At 39.5% G+C, this 24,992-nt stretch overlaps 2 protein-coding genes across 2 annotated transcripts in view; one reads left to right on the top strand and one right to left on the bottom strand.

The window, feature by feature from the left end:
• jak3 (Janus kinase 3 (a protein tyrosine kinase, leukocyte)) overlaps positions 1-4,420 on the top strand; it is a 32,175-nt gene extending 27,755 nt beyond the window's left edge. Inside the window, exons 20-24 of the mRNA XM_076278393.1 lie at positions 2,372-2,496; positions 2,601-2,773; positions 3,065-3,182; positions 3,311-3,424; positions 3,857-4,420. Of these exons, the coding sequence (XP_076134508.1) occupies positions 2,372-2,496; positions 2,601-2,773; positions 3,065-3,182; positions 3,311-3,424; positions 3,857-3,976 (650 nt within the window). The 3' untranslated portion in view covers positions 3,977-4,420. The remainder of the gene's footprint in view (positions 1-2,371; positions 2,497-2,600; positions 2,774-3,064; positions 3,183-3,310; positions 3,425-3,856) is intronic.
• Positions 4,421-7,481: 3,061 nt separating this feature from the next.
• Positions 7,482-13,090, bottom strand: LOC143116977 (N-acetyllactosaminide beta-1,3-N-acetylglucosaminyltransferase 3-like). Its single transcript, XM_076278394.1, has 2 exons — positions 12,849-13,090; positions 7,482-10,146 (listed from the first exon to the last, which is right to left on the bottom strand). Exon 2 carries the CDS (start codon positions 10,140-10,142, stop codon positions 8,964-8,966), a length of 1,179 nt encoding a protein of 392 aa, XP_076134509.1. The 5' UTR covers positions 10,143-10,146; positions 12,849-13,090; the 3' UTR covers positions 7,482-8,963.
• Between the last annotated feature and the right edge of the window lie 11,902 nt (positions 13,091-24,992).

The raw sequence follows: 24,992 nt of genomic DNA, 5'->3' as shown, positions 1-24,992 counted from the left end.
GGGCCAGGCATTCTTCAATAATTGTAACATTATTAATACATTAATAACTCCCGTGCTCTTTTTGCCATTGTTGATACGTTAACAAATTCCCCAACAGAGCTACCTCAAGATTTCAAGTCAACAAAACTTTGGTTCTTTTTTTCATCACAAAATTGAAAATATTAGAGTTCACCACAGGCCTAGACAAAATGTAGCCTCCTTATCTGAATTTACTGCTATGATGGCCAAACCCTTGAAAAAACTGTGCTGCTACTTAGTTCATCTACAGTACCTGCTGTCTTGACGCTCTGCCTACAAACTTCTTTAAAAGTGTTTTCAGCTGTTTGGCATTTGAGCTTATGCAAATTGTGATCCATTTTCAGCTCAGGCATTTTCAGCTCAGGCATTTTCTCTCAAAAATATTGTTACCTTATTCTGACTACCATGAGGCGCCATGACTTAATACAGGGCATCTGAATACACAAAAGAATTTTTGATAATTTTCATGACAATTTGAGTGTTTTATTTAACACACCGGCCATTAGAAATTAATGGTTGAGAAAATGGTCAGTGTATAAAATTGAATCCAGACACATACTTATTGATTAGATGGACTATATGTGTGCTTCGGTACACTAAAACACCCTCACTCCCCCTCTTTGCTTCTATGCCAGCCCCCACTGGAACCTTTCCCCAATAGAATCTTCCCCTTTCTGACTTGCATGAGCTCAGGTCAATGAGGCCTACAGGCCATAAATAGCAAATGGAAGTTCAATAGGTTATATCTATAGAACACACGTTCATACAAATGTCTATCACAACATTAGGTGATAATATATGTGCTACTATGGATTTATAACAACTTTGGGTGCTGATATATCATGCAAAACACGAGTACCTTGTCTCACCCCCCACAGCACAGACAATCTCTACTCTTTAATAACAGCCCCTACAAGATTATTGGCAATTCTGACCATTTGACGATCGAAACTATCTGAGCAACAGAGACATGAAACTGCCCCAACAGGTCCTTGACAATTCAAGAACTTCAGTGCATTCTCCTCCAAGCAATTTGGGATGCCTGGAGCCATAGTGCCCAAATATGTTGATGGTTACACTGCATTGTAAACCATTCTAAGCTGTTACACACCCCAAAACTGTTTTGTCATTCAAAATAGGGTATTGGTCTTCACAACTGAACGTAAATGCCGCCCCCCCCCCCCCTCCCCCTTTTACAATATATAAAAATGTCCAGTCATATGTTATACCAATATAATAACTGTAATTAAACAAAATCGGTTAGTGTTCTTTCATCATGGTCATGGCGATCATTGAGGGCAAACTTTTTTACCATTATGAGTGCACCATCCGTGTACTTGCAGCGCACTTTGTTGTCATAATTATCAGTGTGAATGCACGCATGTGAATAAATACACAGTGCTAGTGACTAACCAAAGGATTTACATATTATTTTTGTGTATGAAAAATATTACATTAAAAAGGAAATATAAGTTTAAACATAAGTATTTTTGAATACTTATGTTTAAAAAGCAAATAGTTCTCTACTTCAACTCAATTAGCATTTTGTTTCACCTTCATCTTTCACTTCAATTGGAGTAATATTTCACAAGGTGTATCTGTACTTTCACTTAAGTAAAGGAATTGCGGGCTACTTCGTTCACCTCTGCTATTGGTTTTACCAAAAATATTTGGCAGTATTTTTAAACTACAAAAATATACACCTTTAAAGTATTTTGACACAAAATACAAAGCCATTTTCTTCAACAAAAATAAAATACAAATGACAAAATACTATTTTGTATTTGAAATAATTATTTTGAATCAGAAATACTGGCTGCCCACTGACTCGACCTAGGAAGCACAATTTTTTGTGTTTTGTTATGTCAATTTTGATCCAATTTGACCGCTTTGCTATGTTGCCCAGAATGCCCACCCAAAACTACCAGCCCACCCAAATGTAGCCTAGGCTAAAACCAGCCCTGGGCCCCATTTCCCGATAACGATGGAGACACGCACTCACGAGGGTTTTCTACGATTCATCTTACAATCGTTCGTTTGGTTATTCCAACCGTTTCCCGAACATGCTCGACATCGTGAACGTGCGTGCACTGCTCTTAAGACGCTCTTAAGGGGAGCTGTCCACGTCAATAGTTCTGAAATATCCTCTATCCATATTTGATGGTGATGTCAGGTGACTGCACGTCACAGCTAGGCCTACCGTTTCAACTTCGGATCTACACATTAATTCATAATTCTTCACCTAAGAAGACAATACAACCATTCTTCGAAAATTAACATTTGCAAATAATGGAAATGCATGCATATATCATATAATATAACATATATCCCTACATCTGCTTGATCCTCTCAGGGCGTTGCAGCGTGAGTCTGGTGATGGAGTATCTGCCTCATGGAAGTCTGATAGGTTATCTTGAGAAGAGACCCTCGCATGTCAACCACAGGAGACTCCTACTATTTGCATCACAGATCTGCAAAGTACCTCATACATCCATACACATCCTCACAATCTTGTAAGCTTTAGTTGTTTAAAAACTGATGCCTTTGAAAACAATTAAATTACACTATCTCTGGTTTCACAGGGAATGGAGTACCTTCAGAGTATGCGTCTGATACACCGGGATTTGGCTGCTAGGAATGTCCTGGTGGCCAGCGACATGCTTGTAAAAATCGCTGATTTTGGCCTGACCAAGATCATACCTTATGACAAGGAGTACTACAAAGTGTCCCAACCTGGCGAGAGTCCTATTTTCTGGTAAATATCTTTCAATAATTAAATGCCATACCATTAAATGCCATATCATGTATCTGTTTCACTAGTTCTAGCTGGTAGACTATAGTTTCAAATACAGTGCTTCCAGTGAAATATTTTAAAAACTTCGTTATCATGAAAAACTAAAGGGTTGCAAAATGTCAGTGAAAGAGCTGACTAAGACCTGAGGGTTTGAAGTACAGTACTTTGCAGGTAATAGATAGTAGTACTGAAATGACATGACACTGGAGATAGTTTCATGGGGCATATCACCTATCCTCTGCAAAAATGCAGGTATGCACCTGAATCCATTAGCGAGTCCAAGTTTTCACACAAATCAGACGTGTGGAGCTTTGGGATCGTTCTACATGAGCTGTTCTCCTACTGCGAGCTCAGTTTGAATCCCAAAAAGGTACTGCAAGGTCTCTAAACTCATTTTTATCTTTAATACAATTGTTTCCTCAATGGCCAAGTCCCTAAAGAATGATGCGGCATAGATTGGCGCAGAGACTTACTAGTCATTTCTCATGTGTTGTAAAGCTTTGCATGCAGGGAATTGGCAGTGACATACAAGGGCATTGCACCTCGATGCATCTTTTCAACATACTCAAAGACAACTGGAGGCTGCCAGCTCCACCATTTTGCCCACCAAAAGTGAGTAAATACTCTCACACACATGTGTGTCTGCATGACACGACCAACTACATGACAAGCACTTCATCTGTATCATAGTTTAGAGTAAATGTATTGCACCAGTTGAATGTGTTCTTAAATGGTATTCATGTCTGCCAAATGTAGGAAGGTGATACTTGAAGATTGAAGGGGACACTCACTTTTTATTTAGGTTAATTATTATCAGTAATCCATCATTTTATCACAGCAACACTGCATGTAATCCACTTTCCAAATTCGGTCAATTATTAACAACAAGATGTAGTGCTCTAATGTTTAACCATCGGCCAAAGTTTCCCATTTTAGTTTAATGAGTTTCTATTGCATTGGGAAAGTAAGAATATTGGATGGTTTAATGGCTGAAGTCAAGCCATGCTGAATCCATTGCATTTTAATAAGCTATTTCCCCCCCAGGTTTACAGCATAATGATGAAATGCTGGGCTTGGGAGTCAGAGGAGAGGCCAGCATTCTCCAGTCTAGCGGAGCTGGTCGAGGTCACCCTGCAGGAGGACAGAGAAGGCCTCAAAGGTTAATAGTCCTTTGGAGTGCCATTGCCTTTAGTGTTGGTGGTAAATTCCATCACCTGTACATTCATGCTAATGCAGTCAAATGGATGTCGTTTTCAAGTTTAAAATTCTGTGACAGAAAAAAATCTTTACGCACAAGAATCACATAGAATATACATTTTTGTATTTTTCTGTCCAACTGACTGACTTTTAGCAAATCTTTTAATACCTGCCTTCCAAATGCAGAGATGTTATAGAGTATTGACATGAAAAAGTGTTCAGACCTTTACAGAACTTGCCTCTGTATCTGCATTGTCCGAAACTGACTGAACAGTGCTAGTGCATTTACACATGGCGGACTGCCACGTCACGCATACACATCAGCTGGTCTTCTGTAGAATATATCACTGATTTTTACATGGGTGGAATTGTAAAAGAGAAAAGCATTTGCAATAAAGTGTGGAATGTGAACTGTGTTGTGTGTGTGTGTGTGTGTGTTACTCCTACATGATTTATTAGCAGAAAACCTCAGTGAATTAATTCTGAAGTTACTCCCAATGCTTCTCAGTATCTTCAGCAACACAAGATGTTACTTAGAATACAGACACATTTATGTAGTATACATAAATCCATAAGGACGAAGACAAAATCAACAGAGACATACAAACCCACGATAGTCCTAATTTTATTGATGATGACACTGTGTCCACATTATGTGTTAAGATTTCCACAGCAACCGTGTAACACACACTCACATTGGTATACATTACGCTAGACCATGCTGGTTGATAAGTCCCATGGGGAGATAAGAATGCTTTATTTGTACTGGGCAAACACATAATAGACTGGAAGGACAAATTCAACCTTAGAACATACAAGCTAAAAAGCATAGCCGAATCCACAAACAAAGGAAGACAAATCCTCAGGCTTTGCGGGTGCTATGATTTAATGTATGTACTCTCCTCCCACAAGTGTATTACAAGCAACCTTGAATGAATCACTATCGTTGATTAGAATGAGTAATTCTAGATGCTCAGTAATTCTAGATGCTCAACCTCATCTGACTGCAGTTGTCAAAAATATGTTATTAGTCACAGCAAACATTTTCCACATTGATTGTGTGGCCAGTGGCCCTACCAAAAAAACACTGTTCTTGATCAACCAGTGAAAGAATGAACAGACATAAAAACATAAAACAAACACAAAACAGACATAAAAACATACACATTAGAAAACAATATAATTAATAGCAATCTCTGCCATTCATAGTTACTAAAAAATCAATTCCTGTGTAAAATGCCTGTAGTCATCCATCAGTCTCGATAGACTATGAAGTTGCACTCTGGATGGGGATTGTGCTGCAGCGTGGAGTGTGGCTTGACAGGCCAGTGCGGAAGTGACTGTCCCTCCCACACTGCACAGACGTGGTCGGATGCTAGTCTATCTGTCTGGCTTTGGGGCTTCCTCCCATGTCTTCTGTACTCATTAAAAATATATAATTAGAGGGCATGAAAATGCACTCAACTGTTATCCGATTTATTCTTATTTTTCTTCTACGTATTTGTGCATTTAATTCAGCTTCAACCGTTTGACGTAGAAACTTCGTTCAAACTGCATTGCTTAGGTCTTACTTAGGTGACTTCAGCTATGTATTTTTCAACTTTGTAACTTTTATACTTTTTGAACTATTAATTAAAAACTACTAAAAATTTCCCCATAGACTTAACATTGGCGATTATGACATCACAGTACGGCACTTAGAATCCTATGCCAAGTGTTCCGGCCACCTCCAGCAACTGTCTGTCTCAGGCTTTAAGCATACAATCTGGCTCTATTAAGACTACAGATCCTATTCAACTGCTTCCTCTGCCCACAACTGTTTCAAAATAAAACTCCTCACTACAATAATTCCATTTTAAATAATTTAACCATTTTAACTATCCAACTATTTAACTGTTCAGCCTTTCAAACTGTCAGTTGCCATCAACTATGACTCCTGCCAACTGTTTCCTCTCCCTACAACTGTTTCAAAATAAAAGTACTCAGTACAATAATATCCTATTAAATAACCTAACCATTTTCACTGTCCAACTATTTAACTTTTCAACTATTCCAACTGTCAGTTATCATCAACTATGCCTCTAGCCTACTATATTAAACCACCACCTACATTACAGATCCTGTTCAACTGCTTCCTCTGCCCACAACTGTTTCAAAATAAAAGTCTCCACTACAATAATTCCCTATTAAATAATTTAACCATTTAAACTATCCAACTATTTAACTTTTCAACTATTCCAACTGTCAGTTATCATCAACTATGCCTCTAGCCTACTATATTAAACCACCACCTACCTAGCAACCAATTTAGCAACCATTAAAATTAAGCATCTATGTTAGTTTCCATAGCAACCAACACGATTATACTAGCAAACCACTGTAGTAACTCCTTTATTTCTGATAGTAGCCACCATGGACACCCTAGCAACAACCTAGCAACTACTTCAAGTACCCTAGCAACAGCCTAGCAACCATATTCACAGTTAAAACCTAGCAACCAACATCATTAACCTAGCAACCAGCATAGCAACCACCATAACTACTCTAGCAACAGTCAGTTGTCATCAACTTTGACTCCCGTCAACTGTTTCCTCTGCCCACAACTGTTTAAAAATAAAACTCCTCACTACAATAATTCCATTTTAAATTATTTAACCATTTTAACTATCCAACTATTTAACTGTTCAGCCTTTCAAACTGTCAGTTGTCATCAACTATGACTCCCGCCAACTGTTTCCTCTGCCCACAACTGTTTCAAAATAAAAGTACTCACTACAATAATTCCCTATTAAATAATTTAACTATTTAAACTACTCTACTCTGTTCAGCCATTCCAGCTGTCAGCTGTCATCAATTATGGCTCCCCGCCAGCTTTTTTCTCTATCTGACCTCCATCTTTTTACTTAGATTATATTTTAGACAATATTCAACAATATTTCATTCAGCAGCCATTTTTGCATTTTCATGCACTTGTAATTCCCTGGAATTTCATTTTCTAGTTTATATCTAAGATTTGCTGAGAATTATAGTTAGCCTGAATGAGAAGTAGTATCATATCTGAGTTCTTCACATACAGTGATATTTTATATTAAAACCTGAAAATGAATGGGAATAATAAACATTGGCCTACCCATACAAAGAACCAGTAAGGAGGACACTGTGAGATCTGTGAGGTTTCCTATGTGAAATTGTGAAAAGCAGAAACACATTGCATGTGTTACACTCAAGTGTGCACATCTTTAGGCCTACAATGGAGCAACAGCAAACATGTGACCTAACCTCTTCAAAACTAGCGAAAACAGCTTTTGCTGCCATAAAATGCAATACAATGGAGTTGGTTTAAAGCCTGTCACCACATCTGATAACCTTATCACCTAGATGTGAGTGCACAGGTCCCTGTAAATCCAACAATTGTCACCTGCCTGCCTATCCCACCTGTCTGACAACAAAAGAAGAGTCTACACGTAAAAGCTTTGGAGGGAAAAAACATTTTATTTAAAGGAGGGACATTTCCAAGCACAGAAAAGTCCAGACAAGACTGATTAATTTCAAATGATATGATCAAATGAATGTTATTTATTTATTTATTTATTCATCATAATAAATAGCTATAAGAGTATGGCTATTTATCATGATGATTATGGATATCTCCGCTGTATAGAGCATTAAAGCTATCCAATGAAGTTTCTGTTTCTTTTTTTGCTACTCCCCCTATAGTTATATTTTATTTTACACAACTGTCTAAATACCACTCATCATTCATTTGCACCCTTACCCCTGGACACAGAACATGTCAAAGATACTCTCCAAAGACCCATGTCTACTGATATTAAATTATTATAATATTTCACATTTTCATAAAAATAGTAGGCTATTGTAGTATTGCTGTTAAGTAATTCATGATTCTTTGGGACAAGGGAGAGCGAAGTTGTAAGGCTGGTTCTCTGTAGATGGATAGGCTAGGGTTAGGAAGGCGTGCCATTCTCCCTATAAGATAGTTTACATCAAAATAACTTTGAAGTTGTGTTATTTAGGTAAAAAACTTGCGTAAGATGGCTTTAACAAAAAAAAGCATCTACAACTAGTATAACCTCTGCAGTTAAATGTTCAAAGGAAAACAGCATCCCACCAAGGATGGGAGAGGATAGTGCATTGTATCACTGCAGTTTCAACATTCAATCGTCAATGTATACCTCTGGTAACTTAAGAAACGAGAGGCAAGAACCCATTATTTCGTATATACATTTAATTTTAGATAAATATAATTTTAATTTTGGAATAGAAAAAACAAAACAAATCTTCAAAAAACACCCTTCCAGTCTTACCACCCTGTCATTTATAATATGATATATTGTCAATACATTATTTTGATTTATCACCCGGAGAGAAGAAATACTCTTTTCTGATTGGCTGGCGGGGTGGCTTTTAATTCTAAATAACGGGACACCTATGAAGTAGATCTGGTAAAAAAAAGTTTAATCGCCGTTCCATATCAATGCTTATGAATGGTAATTATAACAACCATAGTAGGATGACGGTTGAGTTTCCTTTGCGTGTTATAAAGGCATGGCTTTACAGTGGCAACCGGGTGATACTGTAAGTGGGATTACGGCCTTTGAGGTGTGTCCAGTCCATTAATGGACTCGGGCGGAGGCACGTAGGGGATTTCTTTACCCCTCATCCATTAATTCCGTATAACAGGACACCTCGGCGACCGTTATCCCTTACATGAAGGACATGAAAGAAGAGGCCTCATCAAGTTTGCATATCCACCACACTACCTGCGCCAGACACTAAATATCTGATCCCTCAATTGCCAAGAGAATAGCAGAGAGAAAATGGATGACTAATTGTTAACCTGAGCTTCCTTTTAACATAACAAACACAAAACAAACATCATTGTGCTCCCAAAGAGATAGAAACAGAGATAAAATAAATTAAATTTGGGTTTTTGCTAAAGTTTGGAGACCTGCGAACCGTCACATTTCAAATTGGGTTCATTTATCCTGTTCCACATGAGGTATATTTGGTAGGGCAGGAATCTATGGACCAGAAGAATCTCCCGGTAGTAGCAGGGGTGGTAGGAGTCCACCTTGGACGAGGGCACAGGGAGCCCTGCCGTTCTGACCCCAAAATGAGACACAGGCTCCAGTCCGGCCTTCTCCAGACACATGCCCATGTAGACGTCGTCGATGGGGAGCAGGGTGATGGAGTGAGACATCTTGTATATAATGCGCCCCGTAGAGCCGGAGAGAAGGAAGCCCCCCCCTCCGCAGTACGGCGGGTAGGACTCGGACTCCTGCACCTGCACAGGCACATAGTACTTGCTCCACTTCTCGCGGATGGGGCCCACCCAGTGGATCAGGTGGCCCACGTACAGGTGCTTGCTGCCGTCGTTGCCATCTGGCAGGCCACTCAGATAGTCCACCATGTTGTCGGTGTTGGCGAAGATGTCGTCGTCACCGTTGAGCAAGAAGCGGACGCTGGGGCAGCGGTGCTCCATCCACTCCAGGAAGAGCATCTGCTTGAGTGTCAGGTTGAAGAAGGTGTCGGCGAAGTCCCACTGGATCACATCACCGTACTCGCGGCTCTCCAGCCGCAGCATTTGATTGAGCCGCTGCTGCTCGAAACCTGTGTCTGACACACCCGAGATGAAGACGCGGCGGATCCATTTGCCGTGGTGCTGCCGCTCCTGTGCCCATGTCTTGCGCAGTACCTCCCGCCGGTCGTAGTTGGGCGGCGAACTCTTGATGACCAGCAGCAGGAACACGTCGGACGAGGCCTCCGGCCCACCGCACTTGTCCGGGGCGTCCAGCAACATGGGAAAGTGGCGGCAGTGGCGGTAGAACAGGAAGTCCTGAATGTGTTGCGGCAGCGTGTCAAAGTCCGAAACATTGACCATGGAGTGATTACGCTCGCAGTATGGCTGCGGTGGGACCTCAGTCGGGGCAGGGTTCTGGGCGTCATCATCAGGGGAATGACTCATGTCTGCCTTGAGTACACTAGGGAGCTGTCTCTGGGAGATGCCTGTACTGAGGTCATAGGAGGAGTTGTCCCTGTTCAAAATTACGACCAGGCAAAGGGTGGTAACCACTAAAGTCGCAGCAACAAAGTTGCGCAAAGATATCCTCATTGCTCTGTAAAAAAGAAAATAAACAAGTTAAGTCAAACACTTGTTATGCCAAGTCTGTCTGTCTCTCTCTCTCTCTCTTTAAGTAAGTGAAAGGGGGGCTTCTCTAGGTAACACAGCTTAGATAATAAATTAATGTTTCTACATGCTGCACTCCCTCATATTGGCAGTAAAGTAAGGCTGCAAAGTCAATCTTAGATTAATAAGAATCAGACCCAAGGAGTCTTTAATTGGCAAATTAATGCTCAAGTAGCAATCACATATATTGCACACAATGACATAACAATTTTAGCCTGAAACAATGATCAGAACTGGTATGAGCAATGAGTCCAGACTATCATCCAGACATCCAGCCCAAGGGTACAGTTACACCTCATCAGACTACTGTGAGTTACATGCATGGCGAGCATATACTCAAAAGGTCTGCAGGTTATACTATCAGTCTTTAATGGTAAACTCTAGGGTTCCAATGTATTTCCACTTAAGATTATTTGTTACTGGTACAAACAATTCAGAGAATGATGAATGGCCCTTATAAAAAAGGGGCCAAGCAGCAGGCTTTACATATATAAATAAGTTTTGATGTTTAAAAAGTGAGACAACTCTCTGACTCTCAAGACAGAAACCATGCCCATGCTCGTAATGGCTCACTGCTCTGAGAATGGAGTGCATTCCCACATTTGGGCATTATTAAAGATAACTTGGCCTTTACATCACTGCTAAATCACTATTGCTAATGTATCAGGGTAGATCCAAATGGCTTTAACAAAAATCACAAGGGCCAAAGCGTCAGTGCCATTCTAGCGCACAAACAAGATCATAACTAGGCCTATACGAAAAAATCATATAATAAAAAAGTACAAATCATAAGCAAGGTTACACCAAACAGCAGCTCAAACCAAGGCAAACAAAGATGTCAACAAAGCACTTACACTTAAATCTGTAAAGGAAGTTCTTGGCATAATCATCTACAGCCTACTAACTTAAAATTTCATCATCTACATTCTAGAACATGACATACTAGAGAGAGAAAGAGAGAGAGACTATGACACATTGGGTGCAACAACTCAATTTATTATTTCTTGTGTACCCTAAAATAGCATTAGCCATAAGGCTATGTATTCATATAAAACATATATTTCAAATATTTTTTGTGTATGGGCCCATACACAACAAACATATATTTGAAATATATTTTCACAATATATTTTTTAAATATTTTTTGACACTTAAAAATATATTTCAATATTTTTTTTCTGTATGTCTAGGTCTACCACTACATCTACTTCCTGTAGCCTAGTAACAGGATGCCAAGTAGTGTGGGCAAACTGGTACGGCAACATGCCACAGAGAAGTCAGTAAAAAGGGCTAAAGAGGTAACATAGGCCTACTGTATATATATTGTGTGATATTTCAAATATATTTTTGTTGTGTATAAGAAATGACCGCTGCATTATAGCTGGTTATAAATCAGTAGTAGGCCTAACACATATATTATCATCTAATGGTGTTATAGACCTTTGTATCAACTTATGTTCTTTTGGATATAACCAGTTTTTAAACTTCCATTTGCCAAATAAAACACTCAAATTGTTATAAAAATGATCAACATTTGTTTTGTGTATTCAGATGCCCTGTTCTAACAAAGTCACTGAGCCTCGTGGTAGTCAGAATAAGTTAACAATATTTTTGAGAGAATAGAATTGTCAATCGGTTTTGACCGCGAACACAACAGGAGGGTGAAGGTGTGGTGATAAATGTCTATATATGTAGCCTATGATTGTGTTCAACACACGCTTTAGTATAACATTAGTTTGAGACAGTAGAGGCGCTGGATTGGATCAGAAATGTGACGAATGGAAAGTTATTCCATTTCTCTAGCCTTATACCAGATGGAGTAATGTCTGGCTGCAGCTGGAGGGCACACGAATACAGCTGTGCGCTGCCCAACATCAAACTTTAAAGAAAAGGAGTGAATTTAGGCATATGTCTAAACCTTTAACCGGCAAACGACCAAGCAATTCATTAAATTGGCCGAAGTCTAGCCTATACATCCCCAAGCGTGTCGGTGACTCATCAAGGCACAGGAAATGTTAGGGGTCCTCGTATGTGCTCTATTTCCTCATTACATTTCCTTATATTCCTTATTTCTTTATTACATGTATTGTCTTTACAACTCTACAGCAGTTACGATTAGGCTACGGCTTAGGTTATTTTCCTGTCAACTAATTCAGAAACTATTTTTTTCAGAAATTACTTTTATATGACTTGGATATTTTGTTTGCGCTTTCATTTAGTGAATCTACTTGAAATCGTCAGAAACATCTTCATTTAAATCATGCAGGCCAACAATAGAGGTCATTCACAGGTCCGATTATCTAAGGAAAGCCAACAGGCACTGGAAACCTCTTAGAAATAGTCTATGCCTCTTCGCTTGCACTTCACTAACGATTAAGATTAACACACAACAATAGTATATCTTATCCTATCCAGTAGCCTACTTTTCTGGGGGTTTTTTCTCCGACGGATTTTTTTATGGAAACTGTTTACATAATGCATTGATGTGACTAATCTATGTGCACTGCCACTGACTGATAAACAGTTAACCGAATATGACTTAAGTAAAAATATCAATTCATTCGTTAAAAACAGACGACAACTATCTTAATGTCTGATTGATTTCCGACATGTCATGACTGACTAGCCTACCTGTTTTGTCGATGGTGAGACCACCTCCAAGCAGTTCCGCCAGAAATAATTCCCTGTTTAAAATAATCCGTTGTCCATTAAATCTGTGTTTTAAAAAATGACTTGGTTTGATTCTTCATATAGGCTACCCGCGTCCAACCATAATCTTTAGTACCATCCCTGTAGCCTAATCCCCGTTGCCAACGAAGTTGTCATGTTCGTGGTCGCCAACCCCAATCCCCAAGTGCGCGTTGTTACGCAGTGCAACGCCTACAGGCGCACAAACTCCTAACACGCTCAGGGGCGGGAGCCATTGCGTGCTATGTCTATGTGCCTCGTGAGTAACAAGCTCGGGTGACATTCTGAACACTTCCACTTTCCCTGAATTGCAGACGATGCCGCATAAGTATTTACACAGTGTATAGTAGGCTATTTAGTTTATCACAGAGGCGATGTTGTAGGCTAGGCCAAACAAGTTCTAATTTAGCCTGGTTAACACCAGACTGCCTCAACAAACATGCAACATTAAGGGAAGATTCACTGAAGGTTAACGTTCGGCTAACGTTCTCTTAATGTTGTGTAGTGTGAAGACAACAAAACTCAGGGCTGAAAATAGGATTGGGGCAATGGACGATGATGGTTGATCGATACCTGGAAGCAACCATCGTGATGCCCTGAAGGCTATATTAGGCCTACACCCGGCGCAACTCAACCCATGTCATTGCCTCACAAGTGGGGGCAGAATTGGAAATGTGTCATAAATCATGATTATCTCATAATTACGAGATAAACTGATTTTTTATTTTTTTTTGTGATGTGAATGCAATGCGCCACCGTAGTATCTTGGTCAACTGCGCAGCAAATTATCAGACCAGGCACCGGGCCTAATTTCACTCCACGACTCTTTCCTGATTGGTTGAGAAATCCTATTTTCTGATTGGCGATAGGTTAGTAACTGAACAGCAGCTCTCTGAGCTGATGAGAGCGCAGACAGCAACGTTGTGTGACACGTTTGTAAAATATAGTCCTTAGAAATTTCTGTGCGAGCAAGTTAATAATTTCTCAAATGCCATGTGTGGCGTGTGAAGTCATTGAAATGCGTGTGTCTCTGAGAGGTCTGGTTAGGCGGGCTTAACATAATGATTGATGGCAGTGTTGCAAAGGTTTGGCTTGAATTCCCTGCTACTTGAAAACAAAGAAGATGGATGTTGCTGTTGGCAAACAGTGTGACACGAGTTAAGCTTGTTTTAAGATGGCAAAAGATTGAACTAGCCAACTAGCTCCACTGGTGGGAAAACGCATAGGACTCAGCGCTGTCCAATTGCATGCAGAGGGAATTTGAAAGACAACCAATTATCCCGCCCCTCGGACTGAGCACTGCGAACGGTGAGTGCCCAGACCCTACATTTTAATGTGGGTCTGGCTCGTCAGGCTAGCGAAAACCCAGAAACAGCGAAGGAATAACCAGACCTGCATAGGGCTTCTTTAAAATAATAAAAAATCGTCTTAAGACATAAAAAGACATAAAAACAAGTAAATTTATCTGCCAATGGATTAAGTAATTTTATCTTAATTTAAGACAAGATTAAGGAATTTAAGGTAATTTTACTTAATCCATTGACAGATAAATACCCTGAATTAATATACCCATATATACCCTATATTCATATCCCCATCTTTAATATGCATGTATTAATTGAAAGTTTGAAACAGTTATGAGTTTACACAGTATAGCATACATTTATCAGAGGAGACTTAACACACACAAGCTCACAATTACTTATTCACAAAATCTAAAAGCACATGCAATTGTGCAAAGACCTATAGTCTACAGTCTCATACCCACACTGAACTCAGCCTAATTTATGTCTTTGTATGCCATGGAGGAGGGGCTAGGCCATTAACCCCGACCAGGGTCAACCTAGTCTACCCAGTGAAATTGATGCTTGAAATATCCAAGACCTAAATGCCATGCTCAGTGTGGATCATCCATTAACAGATCTCTTTCTCTATCCTTTAGTCTCTCACCACACCAGCAATGTGGCTGACAACAGTTTGAGAAAATATCTGCCATTGCATAATTTGGTAAGGTACATGCTGGTGTAGGGGAAGGTGAATCCCCTTCCATGTATGCAGAGCACTTCAGGTATTTAGAAAACAGTATGCATTCATTCATTCACAGAGATGTGAAGTAACTAAGTAGAAATACTTAAGTACAGTACTTAAAGAAGAAATCTGTCACTGAATACTGTTGGTACGAAAAAAAAAAACATTTCCGGTTTTACCTGGTTCGAGTTGCTAGTTCCAATAGCAAAATCAGCTCATGCTAACTGGCAGAGCAAGCCACACAAGTCATGCAAGACATGAATCAGGTGGCCCATGCAAATGAAAAGGAAATCATTCAGGGTTGGGTGTCTTTACTGTGGTTTTTATTAGGAGCCTTAAAACCTCAAAGCAACGAAAATAAATGTTCTACCAGAAAGACTCAAGATTCTGTAGACAGACATACAGTCAACAATTTAATCCTGAATAGGATGTACAGCAAGATGTTTTCACCAGACTTTCACTAAGCACCTTGTTTGGATGGATAAATGATTTTGTGCCATTATCCCCATCCCCACATCTGACGACACTTCCCTGCCAGCTCCAGTTTCTGTCTTTCTTATCTCTTGGCCAGACAGAATATGATGTGTCTAGATATACAACATAATGATAGTGCAAGTACTATGATATCTAATGGGTCAGAGCTCAAATGCAAAAGATGATGAACACTATAGTGGCATCCTGCCCATTTTAATCTATTTTTATTTCTATTTAATATTGTAACTTCAATGGTATAAGTAAAGTATCAGTAAGTTATTACTACAATATTTAGTTGATCATTGTAAGTCATTCAGATTAATCTAATTGTGTTATCCCTCTATTTGGTTGTTAAGGTTTCTTGCTGGCTTGCTAGCTTCTCTTGGTTTGATTTAATATTGGTATGGAGAACTGTGTGAATTTTATAGCAGTGAGATGAAAATTCCAGTCATGTCACAGGTAATAGTTCTTAGCATTCTTAAAAAAGAGAAAGAACTGAAAATGGCTAATGATGGAAGAGGTATAGATTATTTTGAGAGAAGCTGGGCATGAGAACACAAAGACCAAATGTCCCATACAAATTAATGAACAAATGTAGTGATGTGTTTATATATGTTTTCTTTTCTGAAATATTGTCTAATACATAGCCCTGTTCTTCCTTTTTTGTGTTATTCTATCTGATGGCATTGATTAGGGATGAATAATAACTGACTATAACTATAATGATATGAACAAAAAAATATTATCTTCCTATCACATGAAAAATAAGTCAGATTTTGGAGCCAAAGTTTAGCAAGTTGTATTTTTTAGTATTTAATTTGCTTACTTGCTGTGCTTTCTTGTAATTGTGCCCTTTTCGGTAGGCCTATGTGTGGGCTGATTATTATGGTTCAGTGAGATCAGGAAGAGAACAAAGAACAATGAAGAATGAAAGGAAAGGAACAAAACCTGTTTTACCCACCTTACCACAAATTAAACACAAGTGTTAGTACTGGTATTGGCATGGTGCTGCAATGACGGTCATATTCAAATTTGCAGTGGTCTCTTACTTTTAAATATGGCCGTCAACTCATTCCAATGTCACTCGTCATTGTCATGATGGCTTTCTCTCTTTCTGAATCACATAAGGGGGCGCTAATGAGTCCCTGGGTCATGCCAGGGGCCAAACCTTTGTCCCTGAGTAGCGAGCGCTACGACTGACGTGTGTACCAAATTTCATGAGTTTTCGACCATGGGAACCACCTCAAAAAAGGTGGTTGCTCGGTGCTCGGGCCCTAATGATTTTCATTTCAGTTCGTTCTGAGCAAACACATTATTTTTTCGTTCATGTTCCAGTGTTCCAGATATGTGCAATGTAGTAGCAGTAACAATATAATAGTGGTAAGAATAATATAGATATATGCAGTGTATTAATGAGTTATTAATTGTATTAATGAATCTGTTATGAGTATGAAGAGCAGTAGAATAAGGCTATGTATAAGTGTAATTACATTTGTAAATATCAGGATAAACTATACATCTTACTGATATTAAAAGGGATAAGGATTAAAATATATGAACAATATTGCAAGGATATTAAGACAACTGTTACTTTGTAATGCTGTGTAAAGCTGACAATGTACTGTACCTACTGTACATTTAGGTATTGTGTAAATGCACAGATACAGTATAAAGACACTTATTAGGGAAGCAAAATATCATGTGACATTATAGCATACTTTGGGAGAATATGCCTCATTCAAACTAACAGGTTTTCAGGTCTTCTGGATGGGCTAAGCGTTCTGGTTTTTATTCAGAGCTTCTTGTATCATTACATCTTTATTAAGATGAGGTTGGTTGGACACAGGTGAATATTCTTGTGAAGTTTGATGATGAAAGTCATGATGAATAATATTAAAAGTAGGCCAGTGTGCTAGGGTATATCTTTTCAATTCTTTTGGTTCTCTTGTGGTAGCCTTTTTCCACCGAGAACCGGTTTAATCCGTTCAGAACATTTCGAGCTAAAAAAAGCGTGGCACTTTGGTTTGGAGCTTGGACCAGAAAAAAGTTGTTTTTTCTGTGAACCGGAGTGGGCGTGTCATTCTACTGTTCAGAGAGGAGAATACTATTAAAGTTTACTAAGGGTTTCCTGTTTGTGTTCTCCTTTTCAGTCATATAGAAGATCTTTGCTTTGAACTGTCTGTTATTATTAGATACCCTGCTTCAAGGCTTGTGCCACAGTGAAAGAACAGAGACAGAACGAAGGTTGACAGGAAAAAAAATAGAAGGTAAAGATTAAGACACGGCAGGAGAGGAGAGAAAGAAACAGATAGGAAAGAAGGGTAAAAGAATGGTATTGTGACAAAGGAAAAAACACACAGTGGACAGAAAAGAAGCCAATCCAAACTCAGCTGGTGCCACCGCTCATGTCTGGCTCGGGGTGGAAGCATATGTCGAGCCGACAGCGCAACCGAGCTTTCAGCTGCAGGCCGCGCTGCACATTCGCCCCTGTGTACTCTTGCGTCTTCAGCTTGGCATAGTGCCGGCGGATGATGCCGGCGAATGCCACCAGCCGGCCCAGTACTGACATGGGCACCACGTCGCCATAACCCACGGTGGAGATGCTGACCTCTGATTAGGCACAAAACCACCGGTCTGAAGCATCACTCAGATAAACAGAGTACATTGAACTAAATAGCTGTGGGCATCACTTTTTCAAACACCTGCTAGAGCATCTCTTGCGAAATGGTATGACACTAGCCGGTACGGGAATTGCTGGAATGAGCAGGTGGAGACCATCTCTTGCGAAATGGTCAGAATGAGACTGGGGATAAAATTCCACATCGGATTGGAATAGTAGGCTACTGGAATTACACAAGATCAACAGTCTTCGGAATCTTTTGTCTGCATTGTCGGACTGCATTGTCCTTCGGATGCTTGGTTCCAGAGTGCTAATTGGCTAACAGGATTCGGAGGTGGATTTTTCCACGACACAGCCGCTAGGTGGATACCAGGCTCATAATTCACTTTTAATTGCAAACAGAAAATGTCTAGATGTCATGTCATGACATGCTTCCATTTCCAAAGCAATGAAGGCTGTTTAAACCAACTTAATATTATGCATATCATTGTTAATATTGTGCTATAAATGTGGCACAAACAATACTAGAGTTTGTTTAAATCAGCCATAGTCTATATTTGAATGGAGCTGGCAAAAAGGTCATTATGTAGACTCAATGCCCTTAAAGTGCCAGTGCACCACGACCAGGGTTGGGTAGTAACGGATTACATGTAATCTATTACGTAATTGCAAAAATCAAGTAACTATAATCAGCCCAGATTACAATAAAAAAAATGTGTAATCAGATTACAGTTACATTGTTGGGGATTACCTGATTACATTTTATCATGCAAACAATGCAACTAGCTATCTTTTTATTTGACAAGCTTCGGGCTTGCCGGTTCGATCCCCGACCAGTAGAAAAAATGTGGGCTCTCCCATGCCCACATCCACAGCTGAAGTGCCCTTGAGTAAGGCACCTAACCCCTCACTGATCCCCGAGCGCCGCTGTAGCAGACAGCTCACTGCTCCGGGTTAGTGTGTGCTTCACCTCACTGTGTGCTCATTGTGTGCTTCATCTCACTAATTCACGGATTGGGAGACCAAATTTCCCTCACAGGATCAAAAGAGTATCTATACTTACCTACTAACTTATTTACTATTGGGGCAGGTCTCTCGGCACACTGCCTGATCTTTTCCTCCTAATCTTAATGTAGCCTCTTGTTTTAGTGTTACCGTTTACTTTGAGAAAGTCACCAGGTCCCCTGTAATGTAACAAGGGAATTAACAGGATCAGTTGATTCACACAGGAATGTTTTACTCAGAGCAAAGAGATTTCTTAGATATAATGAAATAATAAAGAGAAAAATAGAATGAGAATTCTTTCATCAATTCATTGGTGGTGTCTTTTACTTAAGGGACATATTTATTGAAGTAATCTAAAAGTAATCCTAAGGTAACCAGATTACGTTCCAACTGATAATCCAACTGATTACGTTACTGATTACAAAAATTGCCATGTAATTTGTAGTCAGTAATGGATTACATTTCAAAGTGACCCAACCCTGACCACGACGCAGTTCTGCTTAGGGCACCCAAATGGCCAGCAGTGACACTGGTTACTGCCTCAGTGTCAGGGCAGCAAACTACCATCTCAGCCCATCCCAGCCAACATTATTTACTAAGAAGGCAAACAAAACATTTCTTTATATTGTCTCCACTCTAGCTAACTCACCTTTGATGTTGTTTTTAAGCTTATCCTACCAACTGCATTATCGTAAGCCTAGTTCATTCAGCTTACATGTACAAAGAAATACAAATGATATATATAAAAAATATTAATTACATGCTAATCATATACTGGACCAAGACTGTTCTGCCCTAATCCAGTTCTCATACAAATGCTCATACAGGGACTGTTACTTGACTCAGTGCATTCTATTGCAGTCTACTGAAAAAACAAAACAAATTTGCTCACGTTTTCCTCAGTAGCTCATCATGCAAAGAGTTTAATAATATTGTAAAGATTGATGAGACCCTTTGTCCAATCAAAGGTTTTATTAGCTTAGCAGAAGTGGGGAACACAGACCATCATTTGATACCATTACAAAGCACACACAAGGGTAGCGGTCACCACACACACAATACACAAACAGGGTACGCTGCAAAAAATTAAATCTAACCAAGTGTTATTAATCTTATATTAAAATCTATTTGGTATTGTTTTTAGTATGAAGAGACTTAGCGCTCTCTCGAAAAATCATTTTGACTTAATTTAAGAAGACTTTGACTTATTTTAAGGAGTCTTATCAAGACAAATTTACTCAACGCACTGGCAGAAAATTTTGCTTGTTTTTATCTACGGTGAGTTGGACTCATTCAGGGCACTATAAATTGCCAAAATACCGTTCAGAGGGAGAGGGTCAGAGGAGGGGTAGCCCTAATGTTTTCGAGGTATATAGACAGCCAATATACTTGAGGGGCAATAAATATCAAAACATATATTGTGTTATTTGTATCAATCCACTATATAGGGCCTAAACATAATATCTACATACATGGCATTTGATTGGAGGCTAGTCTCACTTTGTTTAGTAGACTAACTTGTTAACAACAATAGTTTAGATTTGTGCACATTGTTTCTGTTAATAATGTATTGTACGTGTCCATTTCATTATAATATTCAGATTTATCATAACATGCACATGTATTTAAAGAGGGGTGGAGGTGCATGGGGTCACATTTGAACATTTAAAAATTTACAGTACTTGAAAGTTACTTTCTGAAGTAAGTAGTTACTTTTATAATTTGTAACTGAGCAACTAATTTAGTTACTTTTTGGAAGAAGTAACAAGTAACTGTAACTAATTACTTTTTAAAAGTAACTTGCCCAACACTGATCCTGGACACAGTCCCCTAGCAACATCCTGGACATCAGAATCTTAAGTAGGTGGAATTCAGATCTGATGTGCATGTTCATTTAAGGTTTGTCAAAATATGCTATCTTGAGAATGGTAAAAACTGTTTACTGTTGGTCTTATGTTTCTTAATTAGTTATGGGTGTATTTTGGGTGTAACATCCAATGTACTTGTCTGTAATTGAACCTTAAACTCATAGGCAACAACAAAACAGACAAAATGCATTACTCTTATTATTTACTTTCATTATTGACAAGGGGTTACAAGGGGTAGCAATCCTTACCCCAATAATATTTGAATGACTGACAAATCCAAATACAAATCCTAAGCACATCCACGCAGACCAGTCGTGTAGCCTGGGACTCATTGCAGTCATTGTTACATTTCGTGACAGTGTGCCCTTAATGATAGCTGTATTACATGAGCCTTTACTTTAGACCAGGTTTTTTTTGGTCAGTGGCGTTATCATTTTGAGTGACCTTAAAATAAAATAATAACATACCTATTTTTTCATTGACACGCCTGTGCGAGCGCATTGTTCATTTGACAACTTGTAAACTTACTTGAACCCTTGGCAGTAAAATGATGGTGTAAGATAGGAACAAGACATGCATCACACTTGGCGCCATGATGTGCCGGGTTAACCCTCAAACAAATATAATGTTTATTCAGAATTTCATGTGCCTACAATACCAGTACATCATACGATATTTGCACAATCTGTAATAGCCAGGAGTGGGGCAATCCAGTTTATAGTTTTAGATGGGGTGGGATATGGGAATGTTAATGCTTGTAAAATGTTATGACTTGGTGCACCTGTACCCTTTATTTTCTCACCAGTCTTTGTCAGTATTTTATTGTTCCACCTACTTGGCAATGAGCAATATTTGCTACAGCGTGGCACCATGGATCTCTCCTAGTTTTGTACAAGGTAAATGTATTTTTGTGCACTGTCCCTGCTGAAATAAAAAAAATAAATCTTTACAATTTGTAAATTCCTTGGAATTGCATTTCTAGTTTATTTAGTTTTATTTTCTTCTTATACATTAGTTTTATTCAAGATGCTTGCATTGTTTAGAGAATAGGCTACTGTTTAATTTTTGGGCTTGTATTTTGAATTGTTTTTTTTTGTTTGTCTGTTTTTTTTTTGTAATTTATTACATTGAAATAATATGCAATAACATTTCAGTCCTTCTAAAACATGTTTTTTTTTATTTACAAAGGTAAATGAAAAACATGTTTAGTACCCAATGTTTAGACAAGTCAAGTCAAGTCACCATGTTTAGTTCTAACGGCAGGTTGTACTAACAGCTTTTTTTCCTGAGACCTGAGAGGTCTGGAGGGTGTGTACTGCTGAAGCATGTTTAAGAGGTATTTAGGTCCTGCTCCATTTAGTGATTTATAAACTAGCAGTAGTGCTTTAAAGTCAATTTTGTGACTTACTGGAAAGCCAGTGCAGGGACTTAATAATTGGAGCAATGTGGTCAGTTCCTTTAGTTTTTTGTGAGAACCCTAGCTGCTGCATTTTGTATCACCTGAAGCTGTTTGATAGTCTTTTTAGGAAGGCCTGTGAAAGGTCCATTGCAGTAATCAACCCTGCTGGAGATAAATGCATGAATGAGTTTTTCTAAATCATCTTTTGACATCAGCCCTCTAAGTTTGGCAATATTTTTGAGGTGGTAAAAAGCTGATTTAGCTGAAATTAAGATCACTGTAAATTAATACACCAATACTTTTAACAGTATCCTTTGCTTTCAACCCTTTTGTGTCAAGGACAGTGGCAACCCTAAGTCTGTCCTCCTTTTTACTAAATATAATTACTTCAGTTTTGTCTTTGTTCAGCTGACATCCAAGTGTTGACTTGTTCTATACACTGACACAGAGATTCATGGGGACCAGTCGTATGGTGACAGAGCTAAGTAAATTTGTGGGTCATCTCCATAGCTATGATATGAAATCAAATTATTTTGGATGATTTGTCCAAGTGGGAGCATATAGAGGTTGAATAATAGTGGCCCCAAGATCGACCCCTGGGGAACACCACAGGTCAAGGATGTTGGTGTTGAGATACAGTTTCCAATGGCAACAAAGAAACACCTTTCTTGTGGATATGATTTCAGCCAGTTGATAACTATGCCTTTAAGTCCAACCCAGTGTTCTCGTCTGTGTAATCAAATATTGTGATCAACAGTGTCAAATGCTGCACTAAGGTCCTGTAGCACTAGGACTGATGTCTTACCTTAATCTGTATGCGTATGTAATTGAAAACCTGTTTCAGTGCTGTGATTTGCCCGAAAACCCGACTGAAAGTAATCAAAATACCCATTTGATGTTAGGAAGGTGGTTAGTTCATTAAAGACTACTTTTTCAATAATTTTGCCAAAAAAAGGTATATTTGATATGGCCTGTAATTGTTTAGCATGAAGGTGTCCAGGTTATTTTTCTTGAGAAGTGGCTTTACAACAGCTGTTTTTTCTTTCAGTCTTCCTACACTCTCTTTTTAGGAGTTTAACTGCTGGATTTTGCTTCCATGGTGCTTTCAGTGGCGGAGCTAGGGGGTGGCTTAGGGGGCTTAAAGGAACACGCCACCCAAAATCAGTAGTAATACATGTTCTTACCTTAACTTTCACGAGTTGAGTCATACCTCTCCCGCGCCGGTAGGTGCACTCAAACGCTCTGTCGCGCGGCGCGAATGTGTTAGCATGTTGCTATGCTAGCGGGCGCTGCCGTGGCCGTAGAGAGAGGAACATAGCAGTAATCAAACACCTCCATTTTTTCCCTACTTAAATACAGTTGCACGAGTAGTTGATAAAAATGTGTACGTCACACAACATGAAACGTGGCGATTTTCCAAGCGAATAAACAGGAGAACTACAATGTGTGGCGCAATAGCACTTGGGAGTACTTCGACCTAGCGTGGTAATATTATTAACACCTAATTGTAGATCCTATCCACCACAGAGTTTAGAATCCATGCTGGATCGACCCTCAGCCTCTCCCTCCCCTCTGAGCGAGAGAGAGGCACACACACTAGAGATGCGCTGATGGGCTATTATTTCAACCATAACTGCATAGCAAAACTTATCATCCATCAGCCCCAAAGTTTGTTGACCAATTTTCAAAACTGCACCCGCCCACCATCCGTTGGTTGTTTTAATGTAGGCTATATGGGTGATGGAGCGCTGCTGACGTGAGGCTAGAAAGCCCTTACCTGTTCTAGAAAGACTGATCTATGCAGCAAATATATTAAAAGGCTGAAGTCGTACATTGGCTAGGCCTATCCCCAGAATATCAGCAGCAAACTCAGTCTCTGTCGCGCAAAACAGTCTCCAAATAAAAACGCACATCGGCCTGTTGCCTATTCTGCCATGCAGCTTGTGACAATATATCGTCCAAAATGCTTGATTGCATTGCATTCTCCACATTTTTAGCTAAATTTTCATGTACCACATCAGCATTTTTAAAGGAACACGCCACCCAAAATCAGTAGTGATATATGTTCTTACCGTAACTTTCACGAGTTGAGTCGTACCTCTCCCGCGTCGGTAGGTGCACTCAAACGCTCTGTCGCGCGGCGCGAATGTGTTAGCATGTTGCTATGCTAGCGGGCTCTGCCGTGGCCGTAGAGAGAGGCACATAGCAGTATTCAAACACCTCCACGTTTTACCTACTTAAATACAGTTGCACGAGTAGTTGATGAAAAATGTTAGGGCACACAACATGAAACGTGACGATTTTCCAAGCGAATAAACATGAGAACTACAATGTGTGGCGCAATAGCACTTGGGAGTACTTCGACCTAGCGTGGTAATATTATTAACACCTAATTGTAGATCCTATCCACCACAGAGTTTAGAATCCATGCTGGATCGACCCTCAGCCTCTCCCTCCCCTCTGAGCGAGAGAGGCACACACACTAGAGATGCGCTGATGGGCTATTATTTCAACCATAACTGCATAGCAAAACTTATCATCCATCAGCCATCCATCAGCACCAAAGTTTGTTGACCAATTTTCAAAACTGCACCTGCCCACCATCCGCTGGTTGTTTTAATGTAGGCTATATGGGTGATGCAGCGCTGCTGACGTGAGGCTAGAAAGCCCTTGCCTGTTCTAGGAAGACTGAT

The sequence above is a fragment of the Alosa pseudoharengus genome, unplaced genomic scaffold, assembly GCF_046254945.1.
Source record: "Alosa pseudoharengus isolate Yale_2024_CS ecotype anadromous, Long Island Sound unplaced genomic scaffold, YU_APseudo_1.1 YU_APseudo_1.1_scf_11, whole genome shotgun sequence".
NCBI classification, from domain to species: domain Eukaryota; kingdom Metazoa; phylum Chordata; class Actinopteri; order Clupeiformes; family Clupeidae; genus Alosa; species Alosa pseudoharengus.
Note: the sequence above shows the minus strand (reverse complement) of the source record. Positions and strands in the feature narration are given on the sequence as shown.